General features: G+C 38.8%; 1 protein-coding gene across 1 annotated transcript in view; it reads left to right on the top strand.

The window, feature by feature from the left end:
- The window catches only part of sorcs3a (sortilin related VPS10 domain containing receptor 3a), a 264,513-nt gene that overhangs the window by 120,287 nt on the left and 122,964 nt on the right, over positions 1-21,262 (top strand). Inside the window, exon 3 of the mRNA XM_084715689.1 lies at positions 18,290-18,389. Within this exon, the coding sequence (XP_084571815.1) occupies positions 18,290-18,389 (100 nt within the window). The remainder of the gene's footprint in view (positions 1-18,289; positions 18,390-21,262) is intronic.

Raw genomic sequence — 21,262 nt, 5'->3', positions numbered from 1 at the left:
AATCAAACAGAATCCATTCATGAAATTTATGTTTGACCAATATAACGACTGATACAGATATTTTTTAGACGGGTCTAGTGGCTAAAATACACTTTGCTGCTGACAATGTACACAGCAGTTCATTGCTTAGTTTCCTCTTTGGTGTATTCCAATCTGTTGCTCCAAACTGGGGCCATGCTGGCCTCCGTCTAGGTCACATGTGTCAAACTCAAGGCCTGCGGGCCAAATGTGGCCCGCCACGTCATTTTATGTGGCCCGCAAGAGCTTAAAAGGTCCGATTGTCTTATAATAAATAATTCAAAAGGGTGCATTGACCATAAACTACATTTCCCATAATACATGCTGTTTATGTTACCTGCAAAGTGATGGCATCCTGCCAATAGATTGCAGTGTTTCCACATCAATGCCATTTTCCGAACAAGTGGAATTGAGAAATACAAACAATGATCCCAAAATGTCCAGGAAGAGATAAAACTGATGCAGATGGAAGGCTGTTTCAAGAAAGATGGGAAGGCAAATAACACGTCACAACTTGTTATTTTTCCTTTTTCACTCGGATAGTTTGATCGTTGATTGATGGAGTAATGTCGGTTTCATAACCTGACAAATTAAAAGGATTTATGTTATAACAGAGCAACAAGCAAACATTTTTTTTACATCTATGCAAATATATATATGTAATATTTGTAAGTTGAATAAGTAAAAAATTCAGTTATTTAACATTAAGCAGTAGTTGCATTTATTTTACATTACATTTAGTTACATTTAGCTACATTTATACTGTCTTACAGTTACATCTGGCCCTCTGAGGGCAACCATTATGCTGATGTGGCCCTCAGTGAAAATGAGTTTGAGACACCTGGTCTAGGTAATACAATGACTATCAATCAAGCATGCTATGCAGCCCCACTTCTAATAATCTGAACTATCCCTTTAAGATTGAAATGATGTATATTGTTCCTTAAGAATTCTCTTCTGTGAACATATTTGCACAGCAAGCCAATAATCAAGCTAAAATGGAATCAATAACAAAAAAGAATCTATTTGAACTCCACCTATATGCCAGGTTGTTTTGTTATTCCCATGCAGTGCTGGTTCAAGTTTGTATACAATACACGCAGTTACAAATATCACAAGTGTCCATCTGAAGCCAGTCAAATACAGTCAGACAGAGCTAGTTAGTCCGGATTATTCATAAGCAGCTGGAGACCTGGAGTCAACACAAAGCCAAACACATTTGCAGTGCATGACTGTGCATATCTTACTTTTTATGGTAATAAAAAAATGACAGCATTGAATTATAGACGCCCCGGAAATATATGATATGCCATGCGTGCTGCTTTAAAACAAACTGCATGTGAATTACAGCAACCTTTTGTTGCGCCCCTTTTACCTCGCAGTTAAGGCATAAATCACCTTGGCTGTTATTAAAGAGGTCATTTGTTCTGATCCTTTCTCACAATATTTAAATTCTTACCTTTTTAATTACACACTCTTGGCCCCTTTTCCTCGTATCCTGAAGTGCGTACTCATTTGCTTGCTGTCATAACAGCAAATGGTGGATTTCATCACGAGGCTTCAGTCTGGAGGCGATGTGGGACTACATGCCACAGTGATTCAAGGGCACCTCTCTTTGAGGCGACTCTGGTTTGCTCTCCGTTTGCGGTAATCAAATCAAAGTCTCATCAGCCGTCCAGATGTTGAGGTGATTAACGCTAATCCTTTTTCTTCCCATTTAGGAATGTTAAACTGATATTTTTAGTTTAAATGCTATCGGATTTGTAAAGCATCCATATTACTCCCACGTTTTCTATTTTGATCCCAAACAAATAAGTTTGTCTCTCTAATAGATTTACAAGCACAGAGATGAGTAAATGACTCTGCCTCAAACATATGACAAAATGTTCTATGTTTGTCGACAGCAGTGCGTAGCCTGAGAGCTTTGACTCTGCTGCTTATCTGAAATGACACAAATATTTCCACAGAGGACAAGATTCTGACATCCGTCACCCGCAGCGTGGTGCTGGACTGCAGTGGCTGCTGATGTGGCTGGTGGCATGATTGCTATAGCTAGGTACGTGTTTTGTTTTTGCCCATACCAGCTGCCCAATGCTTACACAACTGCCACTTATATAGTCAGCGCTGAGGCCACGGGCTCAGATCTGTTGAGATTATGGACGAATTGCTGCCAGTGCTGAGGGAAGCTGCCAGGACTGCTGAGTGTGTGAACAGCATAAGGGTGTGTGTGCAGCACACAGGAAGAAAGTTTAGAAAAGGTTGCAGGAAAGTTTACTATTCATTTTCCGCTCCTTCTACTTACTTACCTCTGTAAAACTTCACTTTCACATGTCTGAGTTATAAGTTCCACATGATTGGCTCTGGAGCTGCTTATCAGAAAGAAGAAAGGTAGCAGATAAAGGCGCTGCAGAGTCGTGAAGGATAGCTCCCACTCACCTTCCAGGAGAGCACTTTTTTCCCCCTTCTCTTTGGAAATGGAAACAAAACTTGTATTTACCCTGTGCTGCCGCAACAGGATGCACGCCGGCAAATGAGCAAGCGATCAAACAAAAGACTCTTAGAGCGTGCTCAGACTTCTTACACTCCCGCCTGGCTTTTATCACTCCTACTTTACCAAGTCTCCACCAGAGAAACAGCTGGTGTTCAGCTAAACACTTGCATTTGTGAGTCGTTCATCCCCGGCGAGCGACTTCTGTGCTGACAGAAAAGGAGGGAATGATTTAAAATTGGATTCTGCATACACAGTGCATGATGAGCATAAATCCAGAGGAATTATGGCAGATATAAATCAAAAGTTTGTTTGCAACCCTCATCCATTATGACACGGTTGAAAACGGGATTCAGAGAGGCTCCTGCAGTCAGTGAAGCATATATTAAAAAAGGAAATATTTCTCTCGCACTGTTTGCCTCAGCACTTATATCAGTTTTTTAAAAGCAAGGTACGTCCCTTTATTTTTAGAATAAGTCAGTATGTTAACAGACATATCATTAAGCTATCTCCAAATGCCATGGGACTGACTGTTCAAGGAAATGATGTGTAAAAGCACACGTAACCCGTGTGTCTGTGCTCTACACCCCTAACAATCTCCCTGTAGATGTACTGTATATACTGCAAGAAAATGGGGTAGTGGATTAGCTTCAGGTCAGAGTAATTGTAAACTGCCTGCCAAATCACTGATTTAATTTGTGTTTGCATATGTGTGTGTGTGTGTGTGTATACATATATATATATAGTTAACTAAAATTGAGCCTGAAAATATAAGCTAAATCTTTCTTTCTACTTTAACCTCAACTTAGTTTCCTATTTTCATGATAATGAGAGGGATGTGTCCATGTATCAGTCCAGCGTGTGTGTGCGTGGGCCTGTGGGTCTGAGTGGCTTGCTAACTTATGGAAAACACTAGTAACTAAACACACTGATCACCTGACTTTTTAACAAACTGCCTAGCTGCAGCTAACTTTCTTCATAAAACTACACATACCAGTGCATTTAATGCTGGTCATTCATACTGCATACTGCTGTAGCGTGTTAACTCTTGTAAGAGTAGCATTTATGGGGCAGTACATGTCCAAGGTTCCTTGTACGAGACACAAGGCACCTTTCATTTAAATAATCATGATATTAAAAAATATATTTATTACAAAAGGTGTCATTATAGTCTGCATTTATTTTGTACTTAAACCTTCAGTCATCGTTACTTATTAACACAAACTTTTCTTTCATTTAAAGTAAATTTTAAAAGATAATCCACAGTCCACATTTGCATTTTTATCCCCTCTATGTTTAATTTTTCTGTATCTATAGAAAAAATAGCCACAACAACAACAAAATTAATGGATAAGAGTCGTGTGGTTATGGCTTAACTGTTGTTTCAGAACCATGGAAGTGGTTTGTAGGTGACAGACAAACAGCTTTTTGCTAATAAATGTATTTTTGAAACCGTAAGCTTTTCTGAGGCTATTGCATGGTTAAATCAGTGAATTTTACTTTAGGAACCCCCCTCCCTCCCTTTGCAATTTTTAACAGCCCCATCAGTCACTTCATCCTACATGCTGCCATGCCTGTGGTGAGGGAAATGGGAAGAGAAAGGGAATAGATAAATGTGTGCCATGACCCAAAAAAAAGGAAAGGAAAACAAAGAAGTTGAAACATAAAATGAGCAAATGAAAGATAAATAGGGGAATAAAACAATTGAAATGAACCTATTTTTGGTTAAAAAAAAAAAAGAAAATTAACTTAATGGCACTTTAGGAAGTTTTATTTTAAATCAACAAATTGGAGTTTAAAGGAGAAGTATAAATATTTAAATGAATTTTTAGATCTACATTCCATTTATTTAATTAATGTCATTATTAAGTACGTTTTTGATTCATAAACTTCTGACTTTTAACCATTTTCGGACATCATATTAGCAAGTCTGTTGTTGAAATGTAGCAGTTTTGTGATTTATACTCTTGTGCTTGCATTTTTTTTTTTTTAGTATTTCCATCTTTGTACATTATAACCACCCTGTGTATCACTTAAAAGCTGAAATAAATAATCTAAGTTTCAAATTTTTTTTATTACAAATAGAGAAGATTTCTTTAAACTTCCACCTTTGACAAGCAACTTCACTAGAGAGCTCCCCTACTTTCTCTGCTCCCATTTTTAGCACATGGACTTTTTCCTGACCCCGACATGTCAGTTATCATCACTAACAACACTCAAGAGACCTTGTTGGAGCACAAACTAGAACCGACCGGCCACTATAGAGCACTGCCACTCTCCGGCACTACACTAATAATCTAGCCATCGAATTGCTATTTTTCAGGCCTTCTTGCATGAATAATGAATGAAAGTCATTTCTGGTTGTTCTTTGCCCGCCAGCTTCACAGGGTTGAAAGATACACTGGGGGCTTTTTTCTCCAAAGCACTCAGACTAAGATTTAAATCACATACTGTACAGTAGTATCTGTGATTGACCGTTGTCGGTTCGCCACAGAGTGGACAGGGCAGAGGAGGTGCAGGTTGGCTGAGGTGACGAAGCCATTGAGACAATGTGGGTCGGGTCAGCGGCTCGCGACCAACGGCGAAAACAAGGAGGATGTCGAAAGCTGATCTAGCTTTTGTAACCTAAAAAAAAATCCTTCAAGACCTTATAAAAAAGTCATCATGTCTGGGAGGAATTTTTAAAGTTTTATACTTTATTTAAAGATTCATTCTGGAAAAAGCGTTCTAGAGCGTGGAAAGCAGGGAAGAGGATGAAGCGAAGATACTTGCCTACCCGCTGTCAAGGTTGAATGGAGAACACGGGCTATGAGTGGGATACACGACAAATGTTGTCACTGAGAGCGATCTTTGAATGTCAGCACTTCTGTCCCACTCCGGCTGTTCCTTTAAGGTATTTCCTCAACACTGCATTTGTCAGGCGCGGTGCAATGATGCAGTCAGGGTTATATTTGGTAAGGCCTGATGGCAGCCAGGGATACTGTGAGAATTTCTCTTTTCTTTCTTCCTTTTATTTTTATTTTTTTTTACATTTTTTATATCAACTCTTGTTCTTTCCTTCCTTTTTGCTTGTTTTTTTTTTACATGTAACACATTCTAGCACATGCTTGGTATGTGAAATCTTTAGTTTTACACTGGATCTTGGCACAGTTAGCAAGCACATTCCTGTTTCTGTTTGTTTCACACACGGGTTGCTTTTATATTTTCCTTTCCCTGTCTCCCACTACATATATATTAACACAATCAGTCTGTTTTTCACATGAACATATTCTTAATCTATTAAAAGACAGACGTTGGCATACAGTGCTCGGTCTTTTGAGGTTCTATTATTTTTTTTACGCTCCACCGTCCTCTGCTCTCACGTGTGTTTCTCTGAAACACCTGCAAATACAGTATCTTCCAATCTTAATGTGTCAGTTCTCCAAAGTCATTTTCAATTACGCTTCAGTGGGTTCTGCATTAGAGGAGAATCTGTGCGGCAGATGCCTTAGGTGAAAACATGGAAAGATGCAAGCATGTTTATGTGCGTGCTTCAATAGGTGTGCAAGTTTTCACAAGAGAGCAGCTCAGGGTGAGTGTATATTCCACAGATAAACTCCTTGACAGCTTGTACATTATGACTCTCCTCGCTGAGATATGCTTTGCTGATGGTAGCAGTGATTATTAAAATCTGCTGGATGTTTGCTGCCTCTGCTCCAGACATGCCGCAACACAATCTTCATGTTTTTTTCTCTGTTAGATCTCATGTAATGTCACCATTTTTATTCTTTCGGCATGCTGGAAATATCAGACCAGGTTTTCATTTTCCTCAAAGTTTTCGTATACTGACTCTTGGCTCAAAACAATTCCTTTTGCTGGTGGAAGCCTGTGGAAAATTAATGTGTATTTGCAGTGAATGATGCATTACGTGCTGGTTTTAGCAAGTGAGACTATGATATCAGAGTCTCTGTGTCGACTTTTCTGTGTTTTGAATGAATCATGAACCAATGAATAGAGCTTATGATACCATTGTTTCCTTCTAGATGCAGATTCAGATGCTTAAACTTTGCATATCAGCTCACAGTGTTGGGCAGTAATCCGTATCTTATTACTGTATCATTATTTTACCAAGTAATGAGTAGTTTAAGGGATTACAGTTACAGGTCAGAGTAACTCCTTTACTGTTACTGAGTTACTTTTTGTCCTTGATAGGCTATCTGATGATGACGTGTACTTCTTGAAGGTTGTTTCAGGTCACGTCGTTGTTGCAGGTCACGTCAGCTGCTGGCCAAAAAGCTAAAAGAAGAATGGAGGATGAAGGATTATGCCATTTCTTGTGCATGTTGGTTGTATTGTCCTGAATATCTGACAGCAAACTGGGCAGAGGCGTATTACACTCTGAAAATAATGAAGTATGGGCTTACACAGGGCATACATCATGTGTCAACATGCAGCTAATGAAGCATTTAGCTTCTCAAAACACACACAAACTATAAAAGTGCGCAGGCTTTTCAAATCATTTAGGCTCACACAACAAATGTTCTCTATAATTTGCTCTTTCATAATGCAGAAGTTTATCAAATTGTGTATCGATAGTTGGCTCATCTGATGAGACTTCCAAAGCTAAAAAGGCTCTCCACTACTCTCCACTGTCGGAGTATTGACTGGAAAAAAGATTCCATCATGGGAATGTTGTTCATTATATCTCTCTTGAGACCCAACCTGAGATACTCCACAATTTCTGTGTCCACCAAGTCCATAGGCTGTCTGTCTTCTGTCTCTCATGCAAAAAAGAATGAGAGACAGCTGTAGTTCTCGCGATAATGAAAATACAGTAAAACTGTAATGGTAACGGCTGCTTATTTTAAAATGTGACTAAGTTCCTGAGTACTTGAATTGCAAAACTAACACCTTACATTATTCATTACAACAAAAAAGTAATCTCAGTATTTTATTGAGTTACTTTGTACATGCATGTGACCCCCAACACTGTTGTTGTACAGCCTGCCTCAGGTAAAAAAAAAAAAAAAAAAAAAAAAAAAGCATGCGGGATGCTGCTGGAAAGCAGCCGCATCACACTTTGGGCCTATATGATATTGTAACAGTGCATAGACTCGTGTACTTGCGAATACCTGATCCAGCATTTTAGGGTGTATCAGATTTTGGGTTGCTTAAGTGACTGGAATGCTGACTTGCTGCCTTTTTCTACCTGGATATTTAATACTTGTACCTGTAAAACATTTTAAAATGAGCTGAACTAACCCAGGAATAGCCGACTCCAATATTATTCTGTCGGAGTGCAAGTGAATGCAGGAGATGACACTCTAACACATGTAATTTAATGACCTATTCTTGCCACATTTTAGGCTAGGTGATGAAAAACAGACGTGGAAAAATCTTTCAAGATATGAAAATAAATGTATTGCTTTTTATTACCACCTTTAGATATTCCAATTCAATGGCTTGTGTTGAAATTTGATATCATTTCCTAACACCAGTTGTGTCACTATTCCTAGACCAAACATTTATATGGATTCATTTGTGTTGATTCAATTGCTTATTTTATAATTATGCATCAGCTGTTTACCATGCTGTTCTGTACAAATGCCACTAAACAACACAGTACTGACTGACTTTGTTCATATGACATGATTGGATGCAGGAGCTGCTTTGAAAAGAAACATTATGATTAAGTAAAGTGTACTTACTATAACAGTGAACTATGAGAGTGAACAGTGTTTTTGCCTTAAGTTGTTTAGAGTGCCGGCTTATGTGCTTTGGATTAAAGCACTTAATAATCCATTGGTTGAATGAAGCAGTGCACTGGCTGCAAGTAACAGACTAATTGCCCTGGGCAACTCATCCATCCATTCATTTACTGTGTTCAGCCTCACAGGGGGGCTGAAACCTTTCTCCTCCTGCCTCACACGAAATGGCAGGGAAACACCCTGAACAGGTCACCAGTCGCTGCAGGGCTATCACACGGACAAACACATTACAATCCATGCTGTGAGCAGTTCTGACCCGGTGAATGTTGAACTTCAGTTCGTCGACATGTCTGGACTTTCTTCTGTATGTTAAATTGGGCTTTTTCAGACATCTAGGTCACCTGAAACTTTTAATAATATTTAAACAACCATATTTCAATGTGAAACAGGCTTTAACTAAAAGCTGGAATACTGAATCTTGAAAAAGTAAAAGAAGATCCAACATAAAGTCTCCTTGCACTCTGTTTGGCAATCATGAGCCACAAGAACAGCTTCAGTGCTCCTTGGCAGAGATTCTAGAAGTCTCCAGACAGCCCAGTATCCCTAGGAATTACATCTATATTGGAGGATTTTGCACATCACAATTTATTCCAAGGCCAATGCCAGTGTGTAGTAACAGCATGGTACAGAGTTGTATATGTAGTGATGTTGTCACAATACCAAAATACTGAATACAATACTGCAACCAAGACCTAAAACACCAGGAAAAGTGATGGAATAATATATAATAGTAGAAGAAGAAGAAGAAGAATAGACCCTGTAGTCCCTACATGACAGACATAAATGGCTTTAAAAATGGACAACAGAGGACAGGTATTTACCCTAAGTTTGAACTGTTTTATTGTCAGTTTATTCATATTATTATTGTAGAAATGAACGTGAATGAGAACTTGGGATTTTGCCACCAGTTTTATCTTGCGTTGAATACAAACTTTAATATTACAATTTGATAGCCTATAAAAACAATAAGCTTAAATGACAGTAACTGTAAGTCTGGCACTTCATGATGATAAAAGCAGCACTTAATTAGACTGATGAATCACGAAATACACCTTCTTATTAACAAAGGTCTCCCCTCTGTAGGTACAAAAATGTAGGCTACATGCCAAGATCATCATTGCCACTACTGATTACGTATAAACTGATCATTTACTGTGTTTTTGATCCGCACAGTCGTCTGATTCAGCTTGCTCGCAAGTTACGGTAAAGTTAACATTACAAGTGTGAACATTGTGTTAACTTAAGAAATGTCTGCCACATTGGTAAACTAGCTAAAATGCTAAACCCTTAATTGTCACTCCGACAGTGAAAAGGTTTGCTTGTCACCAAATAAATCACTCATTTGACTTATATTTGGGGGCATGTAATTATGTCATCTATCACATTCATTAACCAAACTGTTGCTGTTTGAATTCCTTGAACAGGTTGGAATGTCTGTCAGCAAGATACTTTGCAGAATTGGATGAGTTGGCTTCCTTGGCCTGCGTGGGTGGCATTGCGGTGTCCTTGGGGTTGCCCGGACTGTCAGCTATGTAAGCGAAATAATGACATATTTCGCTCCGTGCGGCTGCTGTGTCAACAAGCCATGGATGGTAGGCGAGACTAGCATCTGTTGCGTTAGCAGCCGTGCCTCTTGTTCTGCTTCTTGCCATGAAAGTTGGAAAATCTTTGGCACGCCCTTAATGCCTGGAGGGAATGAAAGCAGAGCGCCAAACAGTACACACACACACATGCACAAAGCCTACAGGGAGTAAACGCAGAGCACTGAACAGCACGTACAACACACACACACACACACACACACACACATTTTTAACAGCTGGGCACTGCAATACCTTGTATCTGTACACCATGCAACACCAGTGGGGAGTGGTCATATATACAGATGAACTTTGATAGCATGCTAAATCTGAATCCAGTTATGACTCTCTGATCAAATGTTTTTAGATGGTTTGCCTGATGAATGAAGATATTTCTTAGTTTTAAAACAGGTCTGATTTATTTCATTCTATTACAATGATATTAATTCTACTTCATCATTCATCAAAAATCATAAATGACTCAGATTTCTCCTCACACACAGTGCACTTTACCTGAAGACAAAATTGTTGCTGAACTGCTACAGTTCAAAGAACGTGACAGAACAAAACGTAATACAGTATATTTGCGTATGGGAGGGCAGGCTGAGGCAAAGGACTGGTCTTTCTCAAGTTATCAAAATGCCACAAGGTCATACTTCCTCATAATGGATGGCTAATAAATATTTATGACAAGGACTTGCTTGGTTGACTTTAGTAAAGTGTACCCACATGTTAGAACATTTATTAAGACACTTTGACATTTTCTTTTTTGCAACAATCTTTCCCTAACCCGAACATTGTAATTTTAGCTGCCAATCCTAAACCATACCCTAACCCTAATTCCAGTCCCTAATCCCACACCCAATATATTTCTGTAATACTAACCATGTCTGCCGTGGTCAAACCTTCCAAATAACAAGAACTTATAAAACATTGGGAAGGGGTGTAAAAACAAAAATAAAAGCACAAGTTATATACAAACCAGATGATTTAAAAAAAACGTTCTTGTTGACCAAATTTAGTTTCAGTTTTTACCAAGACACACAGTCTTCATTTGACCTACAAATCAAATCAGTGCTTACCAAGGAGCTTCAGATATAACTGAGTTGGATGTCTTTCGAGTAGGACGATATCAGAGCAGCCAGAGAAAACCCACACTAACATGAAAAAGGACAACCAAACGCACACACAGGAGGAACTAAAATTGAAACACAGCATCATGATTCAGGTCATGTCCAGTGAGTGTGAGTGTGAATTTCGGCAGCAAAAGGAGAAGGGACCCAAACACAGACAAACGCACACAGGGTAAGGCTGGTAGTATAAAGAGAAATCTACTTCAGGCAGAGGTCATGTACAGGCAGGCAACACAATGGCAGTCCGGACAGTCAACCAGTTCCAGAGGGCACAGATGGTGAGCAGGTCAGAAACAGGCAACAGGTCAAACAGGTAAATAAAACTGGAACAGATCAGTTAGAGGTTAAGTTCAGATTCAGATGGCTGGAAAGCAAAAGCAACAGCATCACTAGGTCCCTTCACACTTAATTTGTTTGGTCTTGGCTTTCAGACTAAACCAAAGTTACAGGTGTGAAACCTCCTCTGGACCAAACAGCCGAACCTTGGTTCAATCACAAGTGGTCTTAGTCTGGTTTAATTGACATTTGGTCCAATGACTTTATAAAGTGTAAGTTGGAAAGTCTCAAAAAAAATGCCACAAACAAATTGATTGCAAGTTTTGGGAGGCACAGCTGATGTAAGTGAGGACAACAGGATGAAAATGCAAACCTTAGGTTGTACTTTCAGGTGTGAAAAGGTCCATCTAGCAAGGGGTGCATGGAAATGGTCTTATGAGGGAACGTAGAAACGTGAGCAAGTGGGCAGGGGTAACTGGGAAAAGGGTTTATTGCAGGTCAGGAGGGAGTGGCTGGAGTCAGAGTCAGCAAGATGACTGAGACAGGTGAAAACATCAGAGCATCTGGTGGACAAGTAGAGAATGGCAATAAACAGGTTTGTGGAGGTGGGAATGTGGCTGGAAAGAGGGACAGAGAGGCAGAATGTGACAGGATCTTCTTGTTCTTTCAGCTGTGTATATAAATACGTGTCAATAAATAGATTTAAAGCGAGCTACCTCTGTAGAAACCGAGTGTTCAGCTGAGAAAAGAAAGGTTAATGGGATGCTTTTCAGTTGGGCCAAATCTGGTCTTTCATACTTTGTCATCAAATTTTCAGGCGTTTTGCTCTGGTTACAGCTCTGTTTAGTTATTTTCCTGGTCACCCAAACTTCCCTGGATTCAATCCAGGGAGGCGGTTTGTGTCGAGGACCTGTGGCTGGAGCAGAATTGGCTTTGTCATCCCCCTAGAGTGTGTTCCTGGAACAAAAGACTGCAACAATTCAGACAATTGCAGTGGAAATGTCTGCAACGCATTCAGGCGTCTCTACCTCTGACCCCTCAGCACTGCATAGAACGCTTCGGTTCACCAGTGCAGAGAATGTTTTTCAAGCGCATCAGTCAGCGAGTGTTCAGAGTCTTGAGGCTTGATTTTGCCGCAGGGTTCTCAGCTAAGAAACCTTTCCTCTCCCCGTCTCTCTCACTTTTTGAGCCTCCTGTGTCTCTGTGTGACTCTCTTTCTGAGGACAGACAATTGAGCTGTTGCCGCTTCAGTTCGACTCCGACAACCACCTGATGATGCCTTCATTTTTGGACCCCTGATGAATATTGATTCACTGTTTTCTGTTCTCATTGTGTCTCTTTGCTGTTTCGTACGCGCTAGCCTGCATTCACAAACAGTTTTTATTCAGCAGCGAGCAAGCCAAAGTCAGCTTTACAGTGAGAGGAGTCAGATCAGTAACCTTTTGTTTTCCTTGGAACAATATTACAACAGACTTCACTTCGCTTTAATTCTTGTACGCTTCAGGGTGATGTGCTTTCTCTGTACAAACTGGAGAAACTAAGATGATTTGGTTGGAGTTTTCATCCTTCAGTCTTTGAAGTGCATGCCTTTTTTTCTCTCTCTTTCTCTCCCCAGAGCATGGTCAACAGTGTTGTACACCAACGCCGAATTGTTCTGCTTTACTGGCAGCCATCTGGCAAAACCTCACAAACATTCCCTAATGCAATTTCTGTCTGCCTTTTTTCCCAATCATTTGATGTTCACACACTGCAGTGCACTACACTGTATCTCACTCTCTGGCTCTCGAAAACATGGAGGACTTCACTTCAAAAATGAAAACAAATGGAAACCTCCACTATGTGACTGTGTAGATACAGCAGATATAATTTGACTATTTTTGAATTAATTTCATTTCCAGAGAATTTTGCCCTGGCATACTCTGCAGTCAAATTGAACTGAAATCTCAATTTCTCTTGTACTTGACAACTGTACAGTAAAAGGTCATAGGTGAGCCTGTGTGTTTTGTACTGTTGATTATTCTCTTTGAATATCATACCTCCAAGAACACAATATTGGCAGTGTGGTAAGTCTGTTTCATGGTCACAGACTTAGAAAATCCTCTACTCCAGAGAGTCTGATGTAACATCCTGATTCAAATCTGCCTTAATCTCTTTTACTGATAGTCACAAAAATATTTCCAGCTGCTATCTTTCACCACAAGCCTGAAACAGCCATTAATTCCACAGGAATGCTCACAAACTGCTTGTCTCGACAGAAATGGAAACAGGTTGCTATTTGCAAAAAGCATAATGGTGGTGTGCCTCGAACTGAAAATATGTCAAGGACTCAAGGCAGTGGCAAATATTTTTTTTTCTAGATGTTGTCTGTTCAACTCTTCATTACTTTGCACACAGTGACCAGACAAACCAGACGTAAACGAGCGTCTCAATGGACTCAGCTGACGGGGAAGTGGAGACTGAAAGCGGGACTCAGATAAATGTTGTAATCATATCATCACTGTTTGCTCCTCTGCAGACTTTCATAAATATTTAGACGTATTAGTTTGCAGAGAGTGATGGTTATTCAATGTAACCTAAGTTTTATGAATACAGGCAGAGCCCTCAAGCTTGAGCACTTAAATGCCACTGCACCTTGAAAATTTGCATGTGCACGCGTAGTCAAAATAAAGTGTGTTCAACCAAAAAGGGGGCAAATGTTCCCATCAACCCTTCAATGAATGAAGCTGTATATGGTTGGATGCAATTAGTGAATATACATATGTTGTGCTTTTCAAGGTTAATTATTTGTGTCATAGATCGGTAGAAAGTAACTAAGTACTTACTATTTATTCAGATACTGTTTAAGTGCATTTTGAACTTGAGTGTTTCACTTTTATCCTACTTTGTACTCTACTACTCCATAACTCAGAAATACTTTTTCTCCATTATTTGACAGCTGTAAATATTGGTTACTATTCAGACTGTCCTCACCAAACTTGACCAAACTGCAACGGTTAATGTTAATGTTAATAACTAATGTAACTAACATAACATACTTCAGGACTGGTAGTCCTGTTGCTGGTACTCTTTTCATACAGGATATAATGGAGTATTTCCATATTGCTGTATTGGTACTTTTACAATGCTGACGAGCCAATAATTAGCGAAAATATAACATTTAAATTTATTCATTTGTTAATTTACTATTTGCTATTTAGATAATTGTGCATAATATCTACAGTATTGGGATTGATTGTGGTTCTGGAAAATAAACTGTAAACAGTAAGATTAGGGCAAGGCTATTAAATGCCTCCCAAATACCACATGAACACACCAAGACCTAAGGGAACAAAAAGGTCTTGCTGTGATTTAATAAAAAAAATTACTTTTGGAGACTTCTGCAAGAATTTCTTTTTTTGTGTGTCAATTGCTCAGAAGCCACTTTATTGTCAACATAAGTAGGAAATCTATGCTCTGACTGCCCCAAGGCTCTAGTTTATGGTTGTGATGATCCTAGAGGTCACAATGGATCATTTTATACAGAGATGTCAAAAATGGTCTGACTGCAATGAAATGGCTACTATGCGAACTAATATCATACATGAATAATAGGAAGTGGGATCCTTGAATCCAGTCTGTGTTTTCCAGTCATACCCAGTTTACTACAGTTTCAAAATTCTTCAAAATTGCAGCATGTAGGAATGTTCAAATAGAACAGGTGAAAATACCACATGGTACCAAGAGATTCCTTAGGTCTTCTAGTTTCACATGATACCAGTTTTATTTATGTACTCTAGCTTTAAAATTGAGCCTGCTACAGCCTCTGACATACAGTAATATCAGCTGGGGACATGGAGTCAAAGAGGTTAAAGTGCTCTGTCTTCGTTCACAGAACTAGGTTTACAGTAAGTAACCAACCTATTGATTTACTCAGGCTTCACTGTCAAATACAGCTCCAAAAGCTGAAAGAGTGAAGCCCAGAAATTGTATACTCTGCTGTGAGACAGTGACAGGAAAACCTGCGTGTCACTCAGTGGTCACACCAGACCTGCATCTATTTTGCTGAGAGCAAATAGGCAGACATGCCTCATTCCAGACACCAGCCTGCCTGACGGTCACTGTACAGGATGTCAGCTAGAAAAAATGCTACATCCTGCCTATTCTTGCTGCCCTACAGGAGGTGGTGGGTGATGCAGCCGACACAAAGCTGGTGTCTGTGTATTGGAGTGTAGGACACAGGGTTTTTCACACTCATTGGTCTATTTCTAGTGCCATATGCAGATAGATAATTTGGAGGACACAGCATTTGCAAAAGTGGATTTTTACCTACCAATATGATTAGAAACTAGTGTCCTTAGTCCTTGAAAATAATCAATATAATCTGAAAATCAACTTAAATGAAAAAGCAAACAAAAGGAAACGTAAAGCAAAGAAGTATGCTATCATCTGTAAGTTTGTGCATTTGCAACAATAAAAGCATTAGGTTTTTTTTTTTGTTTTCTTTTTTTCTGGGGGGAAACAAGCACTACAGTAATTGATGTAGTATGAAATATCAGCATGGATAATCCTCTCTGCATCACTGAGAATGCTTAAAAGTACAGCTCAGGTCAAATTGGACTTGTCAGTTTCTGAAGACTTAATATGATTAGAGGGCCAAGGGCAGGCTAAATGTGTCTGGAAACACACTCTGAGCCAATAAAAAAAGACTTTCAGTTTGTCTTAATTTAATTGTGGAAAATTTAATGGTATCTGTCAAACGTTACAGCCAGTGATTGACATTGGCTGAACTGTTATGTAAAGTTGTTAATTTAATTCCATTAAAGTGTAAAAAAAATATGCTCTTCACTGTACAGTGAGTAAATTACAGGTGTCAGTAAATAATTATAAAGCTCAACGTCTTTACCTCTTACACTTAATATTATAAGAATATAATATTACATACAGTACTACTGTATCACACTGAATTACACTATATATAGGTGTTGTAGCAGTCTCCACCCATTTAAATTACCCAGTATAAAATGTCTTTAAACTTTGGATTTTTATTCTTTTGATGGTTGGTTTGTCTGGAGCCAGAAAAAAATGACCACATTAAAAAAAAGAAATATAAATGCATTTTTCATCTTCCTTAAAGGACCAGTGTGTAGAATTTAGTGGCATCTAAAAGTGCAAAATGCGAACACTTAGCTTTACCCTCTCCTTCCATATATGTCATTTTGGGACATTGGGAGTCAACCTATTCTGCCTTTTATGTATGAGGATCTTCTGTCCATTTCTGCCTTAAAATCTAAATTTAGCCCGTATACACACTTTTACACACTTGTCCTTAAAGGGTCCCTGTGGAGTTTTCTGTGAAGAAAAAAAAATCTGTTTACTTAACAAAATACATTGTGTGTTTATATATTATAATGTATAATGAATAAGCAGGTTGAATAGTTGTCCTTAAAGAAAGACACACAAAAAACAAAAAACAGGGCCCACTTATAAAAGTATTACTCAGGTAGTAAGAAACTTCAAAGGGTAACTTTAACTACCTGAAAATTATTCCAATAAGAACAAGCTTCATCAATGACTAAACTGGATTTTAAGTCTGTTTCAGTTTTTAAGCAGCACATTTGACATTTTGGGCAAATTTCAGAAGGTTTTGCACCGAGCAAGTGGAAAGTTCTGTGTTGGTAATGACAGAACAAAATAACTTCCTTTTGAATGCAGTACAGTGTAACCTCTGGACCTTGCCTCTGCCCACTACCAAAAACTATGATGTGGGTGGATACCTTCCTTTTGTCATTCTGCCATCTCCTCTAATAAAATCAGCTAATTCTTCTTTCCATATTGATTAGCTCTCTTGTGCAGAGGGGGAGTGTTTGGGGGTCACACTTAATCTTGGTCAACATCCGAGAGTTGACATCTCCCTGCTTGCTGCGCCAAAGCCATCACCACTTTCCATTTAAGAAATCCAAGCATATTCATTATGGTGACTAGATGATGAAGGTCCGCCTGGCAGTAGTGCTTACCCATGTCATGCCAGAAACAACATATGTTTCTATGTTATTTATGAAGTCTCCTCTCAGGAGGCTCCAGCACTGTTACTCAGAGGCCAGCAGTGTAGTTCACAGCCCCTGCTCCAAATCAGGATCATTCTCAGAGCAGCGCTCTTCCCCACACCTCCACTTTAATATGCTGTGGAAATGATGCTGTCGGTCTGACTCATTATTGTGCTTTGTAATCATAGCAACAACTGTGTCTCCCAGAGGCATTCAGCAATGAATGTGAATGAGAGAAATCGCTTTGCAATTTCACCGAAACCCAGTTCCTGCTGAAGGAGCTCTGTCCAAACGCTGAAATAGGTATCATCTTCACTTTCCTCACTGCGAAGAAGACTGCAAATCCAAATGTGAGTTATGCCACAGTTTTGGGTGGGTGCTTCGGTCCCCGCAGAGAGACATATTTGAAAATCTTGGACAGATGAATGCAGCTTTTCACAGGAAAAAAAAAAAGGAAAAGTGAGCTGAGCCCTGTAAATGCTGTAATATTCTACTTGAAGGCAGATTTGGTAGTTACTAGTGATGATGGATTCATGTGGAGTTTCCTGGGACTAGGCTGGCTAACAGGCTCATTCCCACTGTTAAATTATTAAAGCCCATGGGTTCAGGAACATCCACGTGTTTTTGCACTCGTCATATTTTATTTCATAGTAGTCATCGGGAGAGAATTAATTATTTACAGTGCCGAGTCCCCAGACATTTTCGAATGGTTCGTTTTTGTTGGCAGCTATAGATGATTGGTTAACCTTCTCTTGTTCTATTGCCAGAGATTTCACATCCACACAAAGGAACTGTATGTATACAGTACCATTCCTGTCTGGATCGGCTTGTTGTTTTACTGTAGGGTGTGATTTTGCATTCTTTTTCATCACTGCAAAATAAATATGATTTGACACTAATTGTGCACTGTCCCAGCGCTCTTTAATCTGTTTACCCATTGGATTTCCAGCAAACTTTCAGTGTGCTTTTGTGTGTAGTATTTGCCTGCCTCTGAACACATTTTGCCTTTATTTCTCCCATTCAGGTCGACTGACTATGGCTCCACGTATGAGAGGATGAATGACAAAGTCGGGTCCAAGACTGTCCTGAGTTACCTGTATGTCTGTCCAACTAACAAGAGAAAGGTGAGATGTTGCAAGTAGTTAATTTTTCACTATCATTCACTGATTCCATATTGCTCACTATTCAGTTACAGTCAATAGCAGTGATTCCAGCAATGTATTTTATGCACATTGTTGAAGCATTTTTTTTTTTCACTTTTTCCCAAAAAGACTGAATGAGCATAATGGGAGATGGACACCCTTTCTCTTTTTTCTTTTTCTTTAACTGACATGACTGATCAGCTGTTCTCCATCTTCTTCCTCTTTGAGGTTTACTGACAGTTTGCAAACAGCTACTATGAACATTTATGAACATAGCGTATACAGTAGAACATCTGAGGAAACTATGCTTTATGTAGCCTAGTTCACTCGCTACAAACCAGTTGATTGAAATTTGTATAATTCACACTTTCTTCTTTTTTTGTGACATGTCAAAAGTTTGCTTCAAATTTGCTTGTGGTTAACGTGGTTAACATTTTGAAACCATCCAAAACTACTTGGTTAGGTTTGGGGAAAAAACATGGTTTTGCTTAAAATAGGAATATTAGTTATGTAAGTTAAGGTATATATCTTACATTACTTAAGCAACATAACTGAAGTCACATACAATACGTAAGTAAAAAACAAGTCAACATTAACAGTTGGATTCACCCAGGACACAGATTCCAGTCTCCAGGCTGAAAGTCTTATATTTGTTTGACCAAACCAATTGGACTTAACAGACATTTAGACTTTCTCACTGTTCAACGTAACGCAGAGGGATACCTCCAGAAATGACACTAGAGGGATACCTACAGTGTCATAGTTTGAAACATACAGGACCACTGCCATATATTATGCCTTCAAATGGTCAGTTATATGGAAAAACGGCAAATGTAACTCAACACTTCCTGTACACAGGTTTCACATTAAGAGCCTACAACTGTATAAGCTGACCCATTCTTAGAAGGCTGTTGATTGAATGGTTCAAGGTAATACATGCACATCCCAACACATGATATCAGGTGGATTCAAAAAGGTAAAAACGTGTCAATCTCATGGGAAAAAAAGACACTGAACAGATACTCTCAAAAAGACAGTTACAGACTACATTATTACATTCAGTTAAGCATTCAGATGGCAGCCCAGTGATTGACTGATTAAAAGTGATATCTCTTAGTTTTGTTTTATAAATATTCTAAATAATTTGATGTGTACGTGTTAATGGAATTGATGTAATGTAATCTGAGTCAAATCACTACATATATGGACCTTCTTGGTCACATGTTGAATATCACCTAACAAAGACGTACAGTAAAGTAACGTTTTAATTGTACAAGTACAGTGTGGAAGCTAGTGACATCCAGCAGTGAAGTTTCAGAAAGCAAACAGCTTGTTTTACCCTCTCCTTCAAAGTGTCTAGGAGAGTCTAGAGCCTCTGTAGATATAAACAGCTCATTCTCAGGTAAAGAAAATACAATTCTTCTTTTTTTTTTTAGGTTATTTTTCAGGTAATTATGCACAAATGAATAGATCCCTGTAAACATTCTTGAGGCTTTTGATTTGAAAAATCTGCAGATAGTCTTGGGTTACATCGACAAAGCTTAACACAGATTGAAAAGATGGCAAAGTTTAAGAGATTTGACTCATGTAGGGAAGGTAAACAGTATTTCTGTTGGAGAACAAAGACGTGGAGCAGCTAAATGGTGAATAAGAAGATTTGAATATCATCTTTTATTTGAGAATTTTCACTACTTATCTATGAACAAGATAGACATTGTATTAATGTATGGTATTGCTTCCCTACAAAATACAAATGGTGAACAAAATTGCAGTTTAACACCAGAAACTATGCAAACATCCTCCTGTGTGAGGGTTTTTCTGGCAACCACCAAAAGTGGATTTTAAGAACTTCAGGCCACAAAAAAAAGAAAAAAAAACAGAAGACAGTATGAGCAGCTGCCAGCCATCTGCCAACATCTTTAATCTGCCCAAGACTTGTGTCATTTACTTTTTACTTCATTTTTTCTTCTGACATTCTAAGAATTTAGCTAACTGATCAGAAGATGGCTTGCACTTAATTTTCTACCATCTGCTTCACTTTTCTGTTAGTTTAATGTAATGAAAATTCACATTCAGCTTTTACATTAGTCGAATTGAATTGTGAAGGCAACTGTTGCCCTAAGATTAATGCTCTTTCCTGCACCAGATACCGCATAGGTCCATGTAAAGGAAAAACTCTAAATCCTTTCACTTTTCTACACTGTAACTCACAGCTCACAGTATCAGGCAATAAATCTGCCCTCATGTGGTGAACTCCACCCGTCTGGTGCTTCAAGCAACAATTTGATCGACAAGTGGAATCGTAGCCAAGAGGTCAGAGTGCTGTAAGCAGCTCGGTTAAAGTAGGAGTTTAGTCTCCATCTGTAGATAGACTGGCCCAAGGCTGTTTCCATATCAACATGTTTCTAGTAATGTACTAAAAAAAACCAAGATATTAATTGATCCAGCTCCAGTTAGCATTCCACAGCTAATTATAACAGATTGTCAGCATATGGAGGAGATGAGGTTTACGCTGTGTTAAAGTGATGTGTTCCTCTGGTAACCCAGAGCTGGAAACATTAACATTAGAATTTCAGAGACCTTGACATGATAATTAGAGGCAATTGGTTGCAATGACTGAATGACTGAATGAAAGTCATTCTTTTAATATTTTTACAATGTCAACCACAAAATAGTGTGTCTGACTCAGTGTAGTGTCTACAATCACTTAAGCAAATTGCAATCAACTGGTAAATGCAATTTCCTAAACTACAAAATTAACATTAGATATTTTCCATTAAAATAATATTAAAAAATTATTTGGCTGATTCTTACATCACGTGTAGAAAAAGTACAGGAAAACTACTCGACCACAG

This window comes from Lutjanus erythropterus, chromosome 3 (assembly GCF_056507025.1).
Source record: "Lutjanus erythropterus isolate fLutEry1 chromosome 3, fLutEry1.hap2, whole genome shotgun sequence".
Classification (NCBI taxonomy): domain Eukaryota; kingdom Metazoa; phylum Chordata; class Actinopteri; order Lutjaniformes; family Lutjanidae; genus Lutjanus; species Lutjanus erythropterus.
The sequence above is the reverse complement of the archived record's forward strand: the minus strand, read 5'-3'. Positions and strand labels throughout refer to the sequence as shown.